This window comes from Rhinatrema bivittatum, chromosome 1 (genome assembly GCF_901001135.1).
Source record: "Rhinatrema bivittatum chromosome 1, aRhiBiv1.1, whole genome shotgun sequence".
NCBI lineage: Eukaryota > Metazoa > Chordata > Amphibia > Gymnophiona > Rhinatrematidae > Rhinatrema > Rhinatrema bivittatum.
Window position 1 is genome coordinate 560,271,286 of NC_042615.1, and position 15,046 is coordinate 560,286,331.

Genomic DNA, 15,046 nt, shown 5'->3' on the forward strand with positions numbered 1-15,046 from the left:
GAATCATTGCTGGGATTTGAACCTTGATTTCCTAGGCTCAGAGGCTACTTCTCCACTCTTGCTGGTTAGAGATCCCTCCTTTTCCAAGTCAATTTTGTTAGCTCTTTATCCTGGCTAGATGAGCATACAAGTTCCCATGCTTAGTCGAACACCCAGGCCCTCCCCCCTTCACCAGGCTTTGTAGTAGTCCAAGCCAGAAGTTCTCAACTCAGTCCTTGGGGCATACACAGCCAAGCTGATTTTCAGGATATTCACAATGAATATGTATTTATTTTAACATGTTTTGTATACCATATATTCGGTTTTGCCATCATAACGGTTTACATTAGGAGAGTGACATTAGAGTTTTAACAAATACAATTTAAAGATAAAGTTGGTTAGCAATGGGGATAAAAGGGGTTAGATTATATAGGGAAAATTTAGATTTCTATTATAGAGTTTGTGGTTTGATTAGTCTGTCGTAAGTTGATAGGATGGTGTCTGTTTTCTTTGGCGTTGTCTGGTTGGGAGTTTGTTGGTGTTGATAGTTGAGATCTTCTGAAAAAGCTCTGGTAAAAAGCCAGGTTTTTAATTCTTTTTTGAAAGTTTTGGTGTCATCTTGGGTTCTTAGATTTAGGGGAAAGGCGTTCCATAGCGATGGGCTGGCGATGGATATAGCTCTCTCTCGGGTTGATACTAGGTGCGTGATTTTAGCATGAGGAATTTTGAGGAGGCCTTTATTCATTGAGCGAAGATTCCTTTTTGGAGCATGTCGTTCAATGTGTTCAGTTAGCCAAAGGTTTTGTTGTCCTGTGATTAATTTATGGAGGATTGATAAATATGCATGAGATAGATATGCATAAGGTGCTTACACTACATGTTCATACCAATCTAACATGCATCTTAATTGTGAATATCCTGAAAACCAAACTGGCTAGGTATGTCCCAAGGACTGGGTCGAGAATTACAGGGTCTAAACAGTTATGAAAATTGAGTCTGTTGCCCGAATGTCCAGCTGCCTATATCCCTGTGGCATTGCTGGATAGTACTATAACCTTCTATTTTGCAGCCTGAGCACGCACAAAGGGCACAGAAAAACAAGAAGCTGGTGACTGTAGAGAGATGTATGTTGAAATTGAACTTGCAGGGAGTGCTGTGGATGAGCTTTTTGAAGTGGCAGTTTACAGCCAAATCAAAATTGTGAAAAACCTCTGATACCCATGAATAAAGGCCCATAATAAATAAATAAATATTGCCTTGGCTTCGGACTAGCCTGTCTGAAAAATAGCAGACACATTTCTCCTAAAACAAGCAGGATGGTAGTCCTCACACATGGGTGACATCATCGGATGGAGCCTGGCACGGAAAACGTCTGTCAAAGTTTCTAGAAATTTGACTGGGTACACTGAGCATGCCCAGCATGCCCTATACCACGCGGGGTCCCTCTTCAGTCTCTTTTTTTCTGCAGAGTTTTTGCCTCGTGGTTACTGAGCTTGTGTTATTTTATTTTATTTTAAGTATTTAGAAAACTTTCCGCCGATCATTTTTGGATTTTTCCCGCATGCGGGTCCCTCTCGGTCCCCTATATTCTAGTCAGGTATTTTGGCGGTCCGGTAAGTTTTTTCTTTTGCTTCCATTCCCCCGTGGCAGCGGTGCCTCGGTGCCCGCCAGCATTGATCGCCCGTTCCCTCCGTCGTCGTTTTCGCCCCTTAAGTTTGTATCGTCATGGCCTCGTCGGGTTTTCGTCCATGGCCATCACGGAACCCACACGATGTGTGCATTCTCTTCCTAGGGGGCATCCGCATGACCTTCAGGGGTGCCGCTTGTGTGACCAAAAGACCCCCCGAAGGAACCTCGCGCCTGCTTCGGGAAGATGGAGAAGCTCTTCGGGGTGAGAACGTCCGCGCTATCGGCATCGCCGAAGGACCGTAGAGGCGCACCAATGGACACAGAGCCATTGTCATCGGTGGGGCTGTCCACTCCGTCCATGCCACCGGCGGGCTAGGGGCAACGGGTAGCAGCCCCTACTATCAGTGTCTTCCAGATCAAGGACATCGGGTGCTTCATTTTCAACCTCAGCACCGGGGGGAAAGAGCAGGCTGAGCACAGAGGGAAGCCAAGGAAGCATTGGCACCGGTCTGTGGAGTTTCAAACAGCTCCACTAAATTCAAACAGTTCTTTCATGGTATTCGGGATCTGTTTGTGTGCAAACATTACCTGCTCTGGATGCTTACAGTTTCAAAAAGTCTGATCCAGTCGATACCTTTTTGATGCTTACTCATTTTGCTTTATCTCTCTAGGATGACAGCTGCTCGCTTAAGCACTGAGCTTAGTAAAGCTTTGTATTCCATATCTACTTTATGCACTATTTTGTATGGGATTTGTAATATTTTTGATTGCTGTTTGTGCTTAGGGACCTCTTCTGCTGTGATTTCTCTGTTACAATGAAAGGTGGGGTGGGGTTGGGGTGAAAATATTGTTGCAGATATACTAACTGTGCTCTGTATGTTTTCAGTTGTTAATAAAGATACAAAAAAAAGACAGTTTTGCACAAAACAGCCAGATATATTCAGAGTTGGAAGGTTAATAATCTATTTTTCTTCTATAGGACAGGATCCCATGGCTTTCTGAGTTGCACAGAACAATAAGGTAAATAATCTTTTGACTTCATAAATCAGTAAGGATTGTTACATTGAAACTAATTAGAAATGGTCAGAAAACCCTTGTAAAACTGGGAGGGCTAGGGAAAGAAAGAGGGGAAGTGCTTGCTGGAGTCTCGGAGCCTGGGAAGGGGGGGGGGGGGAGAGACCTTGATGAGATCTTGTTGGGAAGGGCTTCATGCTGTCTTTGGGAGAGATTGAGGAGGGGGGAAAGACTGAATGGGGGCAGCAGGGGAGAAGGCCGAAGCCCATACCCAGCACACATTACAATAGGACTAATACCATATTAGTTTCGAGGGTCTTTTTTTTGCAGGATTTTTTGGTTAGCACCACAGCAGTCCATGTAAATATAATATACACGTTGCTGTAAGTGATATTTTAATCTCGGGCTGTACTTTGAATGTCCTTTTTATTAATACATCATTTTTAATTGTGTGAAGAGGGCTTTGGGGGAAGGAGGGCTAAGGCTGTAAGGTTTGTCTAGGGCACCTAATACCCCTGCATCTGCCGTGGGTTGGGGAGGGGGTGTTAATTTGTAAAGGTTGGATTGCTGGAGGGAGCCAGACTTTTTTTTTTTTAGGGGGGGGGCAGGAAAAAAAGGGGTCCAGGACAAAGAGAGAGAAACTGAGATCTATGGAAGTTGTTTCTATTGTGTGTTAGTTATTGGGGGAAAAAAAAATAAAAATTAGGCGTTAGAATAAGGAGCGGGTGATACAGGGCAGCAATAAAGCTAACGCCAACCCTGGACATGAATATTCAGCTAAAGCTTCTCTCCCCCCCCTTCTGTGATGTCTTGCTCTCCATTGACTACAAGAAAGAGTCCCTCCCGGACACCCTTGATGGGAGTAAGGGATGATTTTGCAAATCTTACAGACTATTTGGAGAATTCTAGTGTGGATGTCATAGAACGTGCTGTTCTCTTTATTTCCTTTTATACCGACCAAGAGGTGAGCCAGCTGATGAAAGCTTATTTCAAAAATATAAATGTCCCCTTTATGGGAGGAGTGGAAAGGGTCTATCCGGACCTTTCAAGAACCACCCAACAACGCAGGAAGTTTTTTCTGTCTATTCACTCCGAAGCACTAGCCAAGGGCGCGAGTTTCCTACTTCGGTTCCCTTGCAAACGTAATTTAAAATTCCCAAATTCTGCGCAGAAAAAGGCAGAGGAGACCCCAGCAGGCTGTGAACGGAGCATACTGTTCGCGGTGAGGATGAAGGCCCCCCCCCCCCCCCCCGGTGCGCCGTTCACGACAAAGATGAAGGCCCCCCGGGGCGTCGGTCACGGCAAAGATGAAGGACCCTGGCATGCCGCAAACAGAGCAAGCGCACCATTCGCTGCAAACATGAATGCCCCCGCGTGACTCGGGACGCACTCCACTCGTGGAAAAGATGAAGGCCCCGGTGAGCATGAATGTATGTAGAGAGGGGTGTGTGTGTGTGTACATATGAGGAGGGGAGGGTGAGAGCAGGGGGAGGGGAGGATGAGAGATGGGGAGGGGGGGAGAGAGAGCTGTTTGAGTATGGGTGCCAGAGAGAGGGAGCCTATATGAGGAGATTGTGAAGGAGTGTATATGTGGGGGAGAGATTGGGAGCTGGTGTGTAAGAACCATACAATATGAGGGAGATGCAAAAAAAAGTAATGGTCCAAACAAGGAATAAAGTTAATTCTTTTCCCAAGTTGTCATTTATTAGGTTTTCATATTTCAAAATAAAGCGGCTGCTCCAGAACTCAACATATTAGATTACTGTTCTCAAAACAGGTTCCCCCACCAGAACCTAGGGGCAACTTTTCAGAAATTTTGTTAGGCAGGGAGCAAAAATGGATTTTCAAATTGGATTGTCTGGCTCCTAAAGGTCTCAATAATGAAATAGAATGGCTTCATTTTATTTAGTTTTTGTTTGTTTCTTTATTTTTCCTCATTGATTTACTGTTTTCTTATTGGTTCACTTGCTTTGTGTTGGTGCTCCTTGATTGGTGTAGCATTTCGCGCCAAAACCCGGCTCTTTAAATGGACGCTACAGTCAGCTCTGTCCGCTCTCCTTTACTCGAATTATGTTCAACAAAATACCAGCATTAAGGTCTATGTCTCAGCGTTATTTAAAGTACAGCCCCCTTTTACTTGGTCCAATGTTATTCACATATTTGTATTTTTTGCTTTGATTTACAGTGTTTAAAATAATTTCTAGTCCCTCCCGATGCAGCTTGGAGTGAAACATGGGTCTGTGTCAAAATTGGGGGACCTGTTTGAGAACTGTAATCTAGTATGTTAAGTTCTGAGGCAGCCGCTTTATTTTGAAATATGAAAACCTAATAAATGACAACTTGGGAAAAGAATTAACTTTATTCCTTGTTTGGATCATTACTTTTTTTTGTATCTCCCTCATATTGTGTGGTTAATAATTTTTTGGAGTGCATTTCTTCTCCTTGTTTCGTGCTGGTGTGTATGAAAAAGGGATCGTGTGTATGTGAGAGTGCTAGCCTGTGTGAAGGGATTGTGTATGTGTGAGTCAGAGCCTGTGTGAAGGGGTGCATGAGAGAGACATAGGTAGCCTGTGTGAGGATGTATGCATGAGAGAGAAAGGGAGCTTGTGTGGGTGTGTATGCAAGAGCGAGGGCCCTGTATGAGGGGATGTGTCTGTGTGCGAGAGAGTGAGGGAGCCTGTATGAGGGTGTGTGTATCTGTACTAGAGAGAGGGAGCATGTGTGTGAGAGAGGGAGGGACAGAGGGAGCCTGTGTGAGGGGCAGTACTGAGAACGGGGTCAAACTATGGGACTGGCGATAGAGTGGAAGGAGTTGAGCCTAGAGGTGGAGGGGAGAGATACTGGCAGGTGGAGGAGTTGGGACCTGAGAGGGCAAAGTGGCCAGGGGAGTAGGGAGAGCGAGTAGAAGGGACACTTTTACAGTGAATTTCTAGAGAAATTATGCTAAAAATATTTAAAATTCTGCATCTTTAAGTAATAACTTTTTTCTGTATTAATTTAAAATGTAATTACTGAAAAACCATCATATATATTATTATTTTGACCAATATAAAGTTTGCAGAATTTTAAGTTTTTGTGTGTAGAATTTTACATTTTTTTGCTCAGAATTCCACCAGGAGTAAACAAAGAATCCAATTTAAAGTTCTTACAATGGTAGATAAGGCCATGAGTGGCAAAGCACCAGCCAGTATTATTATTCTATAATTCATTATTTGAAATGTATCAAACGATGAGATCGCTGAGATCCTTGGGCCAATGCTTATTAGACATCCCAAACTTCTGAGTAAAGCAGACTGGCAGAAACCAGGGAAAGAAATTTTTCAGTTACGGGCCCAACACTGTGGAACTGCCTACCTACTTCAATCAGCAAGAAAACCAGTCTTAAGGTTTTTGGAAAAAGCCTGAAAGCACAACTATTTAAGGAGACATTTTTCTTATCTGTTAAATGTTGTCCTCCTAATGCCACATTTACATGGTTGATCCAACTAATATTTTAAAGTTGTTATTATGTGACTTGTTTGAACATACTGCCATATACAATGATGTAGGTATTCGACTGTAAGCTGCTTAAACCCTAGGATAATGTGGCGTATACATTTTAAAAATAAAATCTGTAAAGTGCAGGAGAAGGCAACTTTATTGCAATTCCTTACTGTCGTCGTACATTGGAATATCTGTATCGAACTGTGATCACTTGAATGATTTTTTAACTGGTCCCTATAGTAAGTGATCACTATGATCAGTACAAAGGTAATTTCCAAAACAGAGCAGAAGAGAAGAAACCACAGGCATCGTGAACCTGGTTCTTTCTATTCGGGTCTGCTGCCTGACATATTGGGACCCAGGGCAGAAACGAAGGATGGAGCCCAGCCAGTGCCAGGCATCCTGAAGCTCTGCCTTGGTGACCTCCCTTATCTTTGCCAAGGGGTCCCTTGTGGTGTTAGTGCCCCTGACAGTTTTTCCCCTCTCCGGCCTTCTGCAGAAAATGGAACTTGTCTGCTTAGAGCAGTGGTGCTCAGATTAGTCACTGAGGCTCCCACTAGTCTGGAGCTGCCTAAACCTGTTCTGGAAAACCCACGGCTAGCCTGTTTTTCAGGCTATCCACAATGAATGTGCATGAGATACATTTGCATATATTGTGTGTCCAGTGTATGCAAATTTCTCATGCATATTCATTATGGTTTTTTTGTGGGCAGGATAGCTTGACGGCCCAATTGGCTAGAGCAGAGTGAGCCACAAGACTGGTTTGAGCACATTACTTTAAAGATTAACAAGGTATTTTCAGGTGGAAGAAGAGAGGGATTGTCCATTAAAGAATTTTAAATATCTCCAACAGTATGAATAAAGCTGTTAGAGATATCAGGCATCTTTTGACATTAAGACTCCTTAGGCCTGAGTTGTAATATCACAAGAAGCCCTGAATGCTATTATCATTGCTTATTGTATGATATATCTAACTATATATTGTATATATTATTATTGTATGATATATATATATTATATATATATTATATATATATATATATTATTGTATGATATATCTAACTATATCTATATATATAACTAATCTCCAAATACACCATGGTCATCCTTATCTTCTATCGTTTACCTGTGTGAATTTAATAACCTTTCCTTTCTCTTCCTTCTCAGCCAAGTTCTTATTACCCTGTTATATGTAACTGCCTTTTCAACACCATTGTTATAGTTATGTTTACTATGCACCCCTGTTTTATGTGAACCAGCACGATGTGACTTCTGTCTCGAATGCCGGTATATAAAAATCTGAAATAAATAAATAAATATACTAAGCACATCAGCAATTAGAAAAACCCATTATCTGTTTTATTAATCAAAATTTATAATAATTTGGAAGTTCACTTTTATTTTTAGTAAAATGATTAACAACTGATAGGAAAGACATCATCTCATTTTAGGGAGAATATCAAGGTGATATTGCTACAAAATTGCATTCACATCATAGCTAGTTATTCTTAGTTTTGTGGGTGGAAAAACTGCAAACTTACAGGCCGATTCAGTAAAGTCCGTGGGAGAGCGGGCGAATGCCCGCTCTCCCGGCGCGCGCACCGGCCACTCGCCGGTATGTGCGATTCAGTATGCAAATTAGGTGGTGCAGTAGAAATGGGCAAAAGGAGGCGCTAGGGACATTAGCGCGTCCATAGCGCCTCCTTTTAGCCCGGAGCGGCGGCTGTCAGCAAGTTTGACAGCCGAAGCTCAATTTTGCCGGCGTCGGTTCTCGAGCCCGCTGACAGCCACGGGCTCAGAAACCGGACGCCGGCAAAATTGAGCGTCCAGTTTTCGGCCCGACAGCCGCCGGCCCATTTTATATTTTTTTTTTTTTAACTTTTTTTACACTTCGGGACCTCCGACTTAATATCGCCATGATATTAAGTCGGAGGGTGCACAGAAAAGCAGTTTTTACTGCTTTTCTGTGCACTTTCCCGGTGCTGGCAGAAACCAGCACCTACCTTTGGGTAGGCGCTAATTTCTTAAAGTAAAATGTGCGCTGCACATTTTACTTACTGTATCCCGTGCGCATACCTAATAGGGCCCTCAACATGCATTTGCATGTTGAGGGCCCTATTAGGTGCCGCGAGTTGGACACGCGTTTTCCTCCCCTTACTGAATAAGGGGTAAGGGAAAACGCGCGTCCAAGGGCAGAGAGCGCACTGTACTGTATCGGCCTGTTAATGCAGCTGACAAAGTGAGATTGGTAGATTATATCTGTCCAAAAATATATTGATTTCTAAATTACTCTGTGTTAGATGATTTAATGCTCACTGTAAGTAACTCATGTGCAAACTAACCAGCATCTTAACTTACTTATGGTGGTTATTGTAGTTTTTATTTATTTTTTTTTAAGTTCTTTCCTTAGCCCCTCCCTACTTATCTATTTTTTCCCTACTTGAATATCTTCTATAGCCTACTATGCAGTATTTGGTCAGGCTGTGTGGTCATGTCTATGTGGGTGTTTCTGTGAAGGGTGGACTTAGTTGAGCAAAGTGAAACTTTTCACTACCATTATTTTCCCATGGGCACAAAATGGGATGGGAACAATTTATCAACTTCTATTCAAATCTTCAAGGCTATTGTGTTTCTTCTATCAAGAGGAGTATGCACCAGAGAGAGACTGCATCAGCCAATCAGACTTGGCTGATTTTGTTTCCTGGTGTGTTAAATTCATGCGGTGAGGAATATTATGCGCCAGGCCTGAAAGCGAAGAGATACTGGGGAGGAATTCTCAACTGTGCTTAGTAAAGGACGTGCCCTGCAGAAGGAAATGAGGGGGCACGAGGTGGTTTGTCTTGCCTGCCTGTGCTCGCATTCCCAGTTTAAGCAGCGACATCTCCCACCTTAGTGGTTTTGAGCCCTTGCTCTTTTAAGTATGCAGATTTTATAGATCTCTTCATTTTCACCTATGATTTACAGTTTCTGACTACCAAAGGTAAATATATCCCTGATATTATAAGAGCAGTAGATGTGCCACGCTCTTATAATCTCCTGTCTCTGATAGTGGCCAGTCTGGCTCACAGGTCACCTAGTAGAATCCCAAAGAGTGGGCCCCCCCGGGGATAAGTGCTGGCTTTCCCCAAATCTAGCTGGCTAATGTTTTTTTTGGATTTCTACTCAAACTTGTCCAAACCCCTTTTTTGTGCTAGATGCCTTGTTTCTTGAAAATAAATCTTCAATACATTTTGTTTCTGTTTTACAGAGAAGGACTATCGAGTGAAAATGTAGTTCTGGCCTGTTCTGCTCTGAAGCAAGCGTACAGAAATATTATATCAAATGGGGAAAGTACCCTCTTACCCAACTGTGGTCAACGAGTGAAAAAAGAAGAGTTTCCATCGAGTCGCCCCCTTTTCGTTCATCTGGATGGTTCCATGGAAGTCATTTGTCAGCGGCTGGAGGGAAGGAAAGGACATTTTATGCCTTCAGCCTTACTTCAGTCCCAGTTTGACACTCTGGAGCCTCCTTCGGCACCTGAGCATTTTATTATCATTAATGTTGAAAAGAGTGTTTCAGAAATAGTTTCTGAAATTGTGACAATGTTAAAGTGAGATCTAACATGGGGCATCTCTTGTATTCAGATGTTTTGTTGGGTTGGCTGTCTGGTTTTAATTGTTCTTGCATCTTAAACATTCCAAATCTTAGTGATGTCACATTGTTTTCTTAAGGGCATTTTAAATCAAAAGGGTAATTTTTAAAAAAATCCAGATTAAAGTTGCAGCCCTGCAAGCCTGGTTGGAGTAGTTAAAGGGATTATGCAGTTACTGTACTTTAAATACTGTAGGCTAGCTATGTAATTGCAGAGGAGAAAAGTGCCAACAGACCGAAAAAAATAATGGCAGCATGTTCTGAGACAATTTTCAAACAGCTTGCATCTTTGCAAAATCCATGGGTGTTTTTAAAGTGCGGACTTGCTACAAATGTTTGAACAGAAACTACCCACATTATTTCTCTTTGAAAATTAGCAAGTGCGTGGGCAGGGGAGAAGGCAAAATAGCATGTATACATTTGAACAGTGAATGTGTACATGCTATTTTACCCATCCCCTCCCATCTCCACTCTAAAAACACCCACAGGAATACTTTTTTTTTTTTTTTTTTTGTTAGTGTAGATAAAAATGCAGTTGTATAGCATGTGTAGGTACTTTTATCCACATTTAAAAAAAGTAATTTTACAAGTCATTTTACTTGGGTAAATACCTCAGAAGATCTGTGCATTATAATTTCTGCTTCCTGTGCCCCTGGACGACCTGGGGAGCAGAAGATCTGTGCCAGGGATTGAATCCAGGTCCCTCCACATGGAAGTACGTGCACTGAGCCGCTGGACTGGCTCAAAAATTCCTATTCCTTTTCATCCTCTTCCTATTACTCCAATCAGACCAGTCCAGACAGTGGAGACATCTGTGCTGACCTCAGTTTGCCAGTATGCTCTGTCTCCAGCAGATGGTAGGTGAGCGCCCGCTTCCCCGACACATGCCCAGGCACCTCTCCTGGGCACGTGATTATTTAAATTAGGGCCCACGCTAATAAGGAGGTGCTAGGGACACTAGCGTGACCTTAGCGCCTCCTTATTAGCGGACGCGGCGGCTGTCAGCGGGTCCAACAACCAATGCTTAATTTTACTGGCGGTTGTTGTTGAACCCGCTGACAGCCACTGGTTCGGAAAACGGATGCCCGGCAAAATTGAGCATCTGTTTTCCAACCCGCGGGCAGATTTTTTTTTAGTTTTGGTTATTTTAATTTTTGGAGCCTCCGACTTAATATCTGAGAGTAAAATGTGCGGTTTGGCCGCACATTTTACTTTGTGTATTTCGGGTGACTAACTCATAGGCTCATCAACATGCATTTGCATGTGATGAGCGCTATTAGTTCAGGGGGGTTGGCCGCGTGTTTTCCACGCGCTATTACCCCTTACTGTATAAGGGGTAATAATAGTGCATCAAAAACGCACAGCCAAATGGGGGCTGAATGGTGCACTCGGCCGAGTGCACTGTTCTGTATCGGCCTGACCGGTAATAGAAAAATGCAGATCATACGAAAAAAGATCAAGCCCTAGTCGTTTAAAAGGGACATAAAAGTTCATTTTACTGAAATGTACTAAAAACTTGGGACAGATTGCAATGTATATTTTGCTTACTACAGAAATCTTTATGGTTTACAGTTTGGACCTTATTTTGACTCAAAACAGCCTCATAAATCCTTAGATCTAGGCCTTAAAATGCCTTATTGATCAAAGCAACTGTCAGTCAAAATAATTAATGTTTTGAAACAGCTTTCAACAGCCATATTGGAAAGTCAAACTGCCTGAGAGAAAAATAAAAACAAATTCTTGTTTTATTTGTCCACATTTGCTTTAGGTGTTTATACTGTTTCCAGCTTTGTGATAGGTTTGGAACTGAAGACTGAGTCTCTGGAACAGTCTGCTTTCAACTTAATTTGAGAGGTATTTTTCTGTTGCATCAATCTGCAGTTTAGTCATACTATTGAGAGAGCAGATTTTTATACAAATAAATTGACATCTCTGGAAATCTAAAATTCATGGCTTTCACATGCTACAAGATGTACGTTGGTATGATAAATGAGCCCAAAGAAATCATCCTGTAAGATATCATAACAATATCAGAAATTGTAAGTGCTGCACTGCTGTTGGGGCCTTTTCATCTGGAAACCAGTTGCTGCCAGAGCCATAGTAGCAGCTAATTCTCTGTGAATGGAGCTTGTAAACCCTATTGTCTAGCTCAATTAGAAAGTTAAAAAAATTGTATTGTTATATTTTTAAACATGTACATTACAGATATTCCATAAGACTACATGACAAAATACATAAGAGAAAAACAAAATAATCTTAAAAATAAAACAATCCAAGAAAGAGATCCACAAAGTAAAGCAAAAAATGGGAATACAAGGAAATTAGCCAATTTAACACCCCCCCCCCCCCCAAAAAAAAAAAATCTGACCAGTTGCAAATCTTACAAACAAAAGAAAAAAATAAACCCAATCATGATATGAACAAAAGTACATGATTATGCTATTCAATGCCATCTGAAGAGACAATTTCAGGTAGGGAGGGAGATGCAGGTGTACTAAGCTATGCTTCAATATAAAGTCAGAAAGTTGTCTAGGCTCCCAAAATAAGTAATTAACATTTTTATAAAAACAAATACTACAATTGCTGTGGTATTTCAGTGCAAAGGTGGCTCCCATCAAGTTCCGTGTCGTGCAAGAAACCCCAGGAGAAATTCCGACTTGCAGACCCATGAAAGTTCTTGCAATATTCTGGAAGAAAACGTGCAATCTGAACCTTGCTAATAGTGTCCCCCTTGTTCCAAACAGCTTCAGATTCAAACACCTCCAGTTTCTGGGTGATAGAGAACCTGTCGTGTAATTTATTTACACCTCCCCCCCGCCCGGGCCTACCCATGCCCCCAAAACCATCTTACCTCATCTGTGGGGTTTTGGAAATCCAAATGGGGCAAGAGTGACTCCCCCCATTGCTCCTGCCCTGCTGGGTCCTTATTCAAAATGGCAGAATAAAATGGGTGTAGGGATGGAGTAAGATGGGTGTGGCGGCGGGTAGGAGAGAGTGAGACTAAGAGTAGGCCCAAGGTAAGGCATTTAATTTTAAACTTGGTGTGGTACTGGTGCAGGGTTTTTGTTGTTTTTTCCTGTGAGGGACCATGACCCCTTCTTTTCATTCTGTTTTTTCATTCCTTTCTGTTTATTTTGCACTGGTAATGCAGCCCCCACAACAGCTGCCCATCGCAGTGGTTACAGAGCGGGAAAGGCAGTGATGTGATATCCCCTGGACTACCCTTCTCCCTCACACACCTCTCAAGCAGTTCAGATTTGTCTGCTTTTCATGGCCACGTGCTGATGTGCTGGCTCGTAGGCTCTCCTTCCTTCTCTTATTCTTCTGTTCATCCGTTCTCTCTTCCTCTCACCCTCTGTCAAGCTTGTCAGGTTTCATTTCCTCCCTTTCTTGCCCCCTCTTTCCTTCCACTACCTCCTCACTGCCTCCTTTCCTCTGTGTGACAGGCAGCAGCTTGAAGCTTCTTTCTCGGCCGCCTGTTGCCTTCGTCATGGCCTCTGTTCTGCCAGCTGTGTTACTGCCAGCGACATCCTGACTTTCTGGCCGCCTTCCTCCATTCTCTATGGTGCTCGTTTTGAGAAAGGGAGAGACTTACTGCTTTCTGAGAGAGATTCATTTGTGTCCCCCCAAATAAGGTTAGTTGTTACCCAATTACTATGTGTATTTCTGTTGCCTTCTGACAGGGCTGGCGAATCCCGGTACTTGGGAGTCACAAACGGGCCAGTTTTTCAGGATATCCACAATGAATAGGCATAAGATAGATCTGCATACAGTGGAGGCAGTGCATGCCCATCCCATGCCTATTCATTGTGGATATCCTGAAAACCAGGCCTGTTTGTGGCTCTCGAGTACCAGAGTTGGCCACCCCTGTCTTATGTTTCCTTGTTTCATAAACTAATTTTGTCATTGTATTGTTGATGTTTCTTTAATAGTTTTCTTGAGGTGCTTTTCAGATCTGTGTTTCTTGTATAGCATCACAGTGACTGTTATTAGTTTGAGCTGCGAGAGTTGTGGCTTAAACCAGTGTTTCCCTAACCCTCTCCTGGAGGCACACCTAACCAGTTGAGTTTTCAGGATATCCATAATGAATATGCATGAGATAGATCTGCATACATTAGAGAGCCAGAGTATGAAAATTATCTCGAGCATATTCATTGGGGAAATCCTGAAAACCTGACCGACTAGGTGTGGCTGCAGGAGAGGACTGGAAAACATTTTCTTAAACAGCACAGATTTGGAAATGACAAAATGTGTGAATAATTAGGTGGGTCAGGCCTGAAAAGTTTTCAGGGTTGTTTCCTGTTGGTCCTTGGGAAAAGGAGAGCATGTTTCCTATAAAAACTGTCTCTTATTCTTCAGTCACAATGTTAGTAACTCTTCCCTCTATTCACAACAGGGAGAGCTTTCTGGCATTACCACCCTGCTGTTGCTGCTGCTGCTCGCACAAAATGATCAGAAGCTTTCCACAGCGCAGGGAGGACTCCTCGAGGCAGAGCAAGCAGTGGCCTTGGATGCTGATTTTGGGGTTCCTCTGCGAGAGCTTCCTGCCATACTTCCCACCTCTCTCAGCAGTCTGGTTTATAGGCCACTGCTAGGGGGGCGAGGGTGACAGCTGGCCCATGGCAATCTGCTGACAGATTATCATCAAGGGGCTCTCATCCAGGTCTGTAGAACTAAATAATACACTCCGACAACACTGCTGGACCAGAGTAAAAACCCATAGGACCAACTCCAGCACACACACATCATGTTCCTTCCAGTAGAGCACAAACATGATATCCAATGAGCACGGGATTCAGTGCAGAAATCCTGTAAAAAAAATAATAATAATTAATTAAATACTGTCCTTGCTAATGCACTTTTGAGACTCTTGCTTCTTATAATCTAAGGGAAGTAGGGAGGCCCAACAGTGGGAAAGATTTCAGTTTGGAGCCCACAGCAGCCTACAGGAATCTATTTGCTACAGCGCTCCAAAAATATTAGCTGTGACATAACACTAGTGAAAGTTTTCTACATGTATGAACACCCACCAGAGCTTAGACCCATAGTCATCTGGAGGTCCCAGTAGGCACTGTGGAGGTCTCATCTGCACCTCCACACATGCCCTTCTGGTAACCATCCACCCACCAACTGCAGTTCTGCTTGCTTGTGAACAATACCTACCCACATAGCTATTCCCTGAGGGTCTTTCTGGGGACATTGACACCACAAACCTCGTCAGTTCCCAGAGAAATACAGACCCCCACTAGCATTACACAGCTTCTCACCTGGGATACAATTATTCCCAAGCAGATCATTAATAAAGTGGAGA

General features: G+C 42.9%; 1 protein-coding gene and 1 long non-coding RNA gene across 2 annotated transcripts in view; both read left to right on the plus strand.

Annotated features, from left to right (window-relative positions):
• Positions 1 to 9,791, plus strand: part of IDNK (IDNK gluconokinase) — a 45,281-nt gene extending 35,490 nt beyond the window's left edge. Inside the window, exons 4-5 of the mRNA XM_029616794.1 lie at positions 2,588 to 2,628; positions 9,353 to 9,791. Of these exons, the coding sequence (XP_029472654.1) occupies positions 2,588 to 2,628; positions 9,353 to 9,698 (387 nt within the window). The 3' untranslated portion in view covers positions 9,699 to 9,791. The remainder of the gene's footprint in view (positions 1 to 2,587; positions 2,629 to 9,352) is intronic.
• Positions 9,792 to 10,854: 1,063 nt separating this feature from the next.
• On the plus strand, positions 10,855 to 14,610 carry LOC115081552. The gene is made up of 3 exons (XR_003853828.1): positions 10,855 to 11,589; positions 13,182 to 13,370; positions 14,132 to 14,610. It is a non-coding gene; the product is annotated as an uncharacterized LOC115081552 (long non-coding RNA).
• The last annotated feature ends 436 nt before the right edge of the window (positions 14,611 to 15,046 follow it).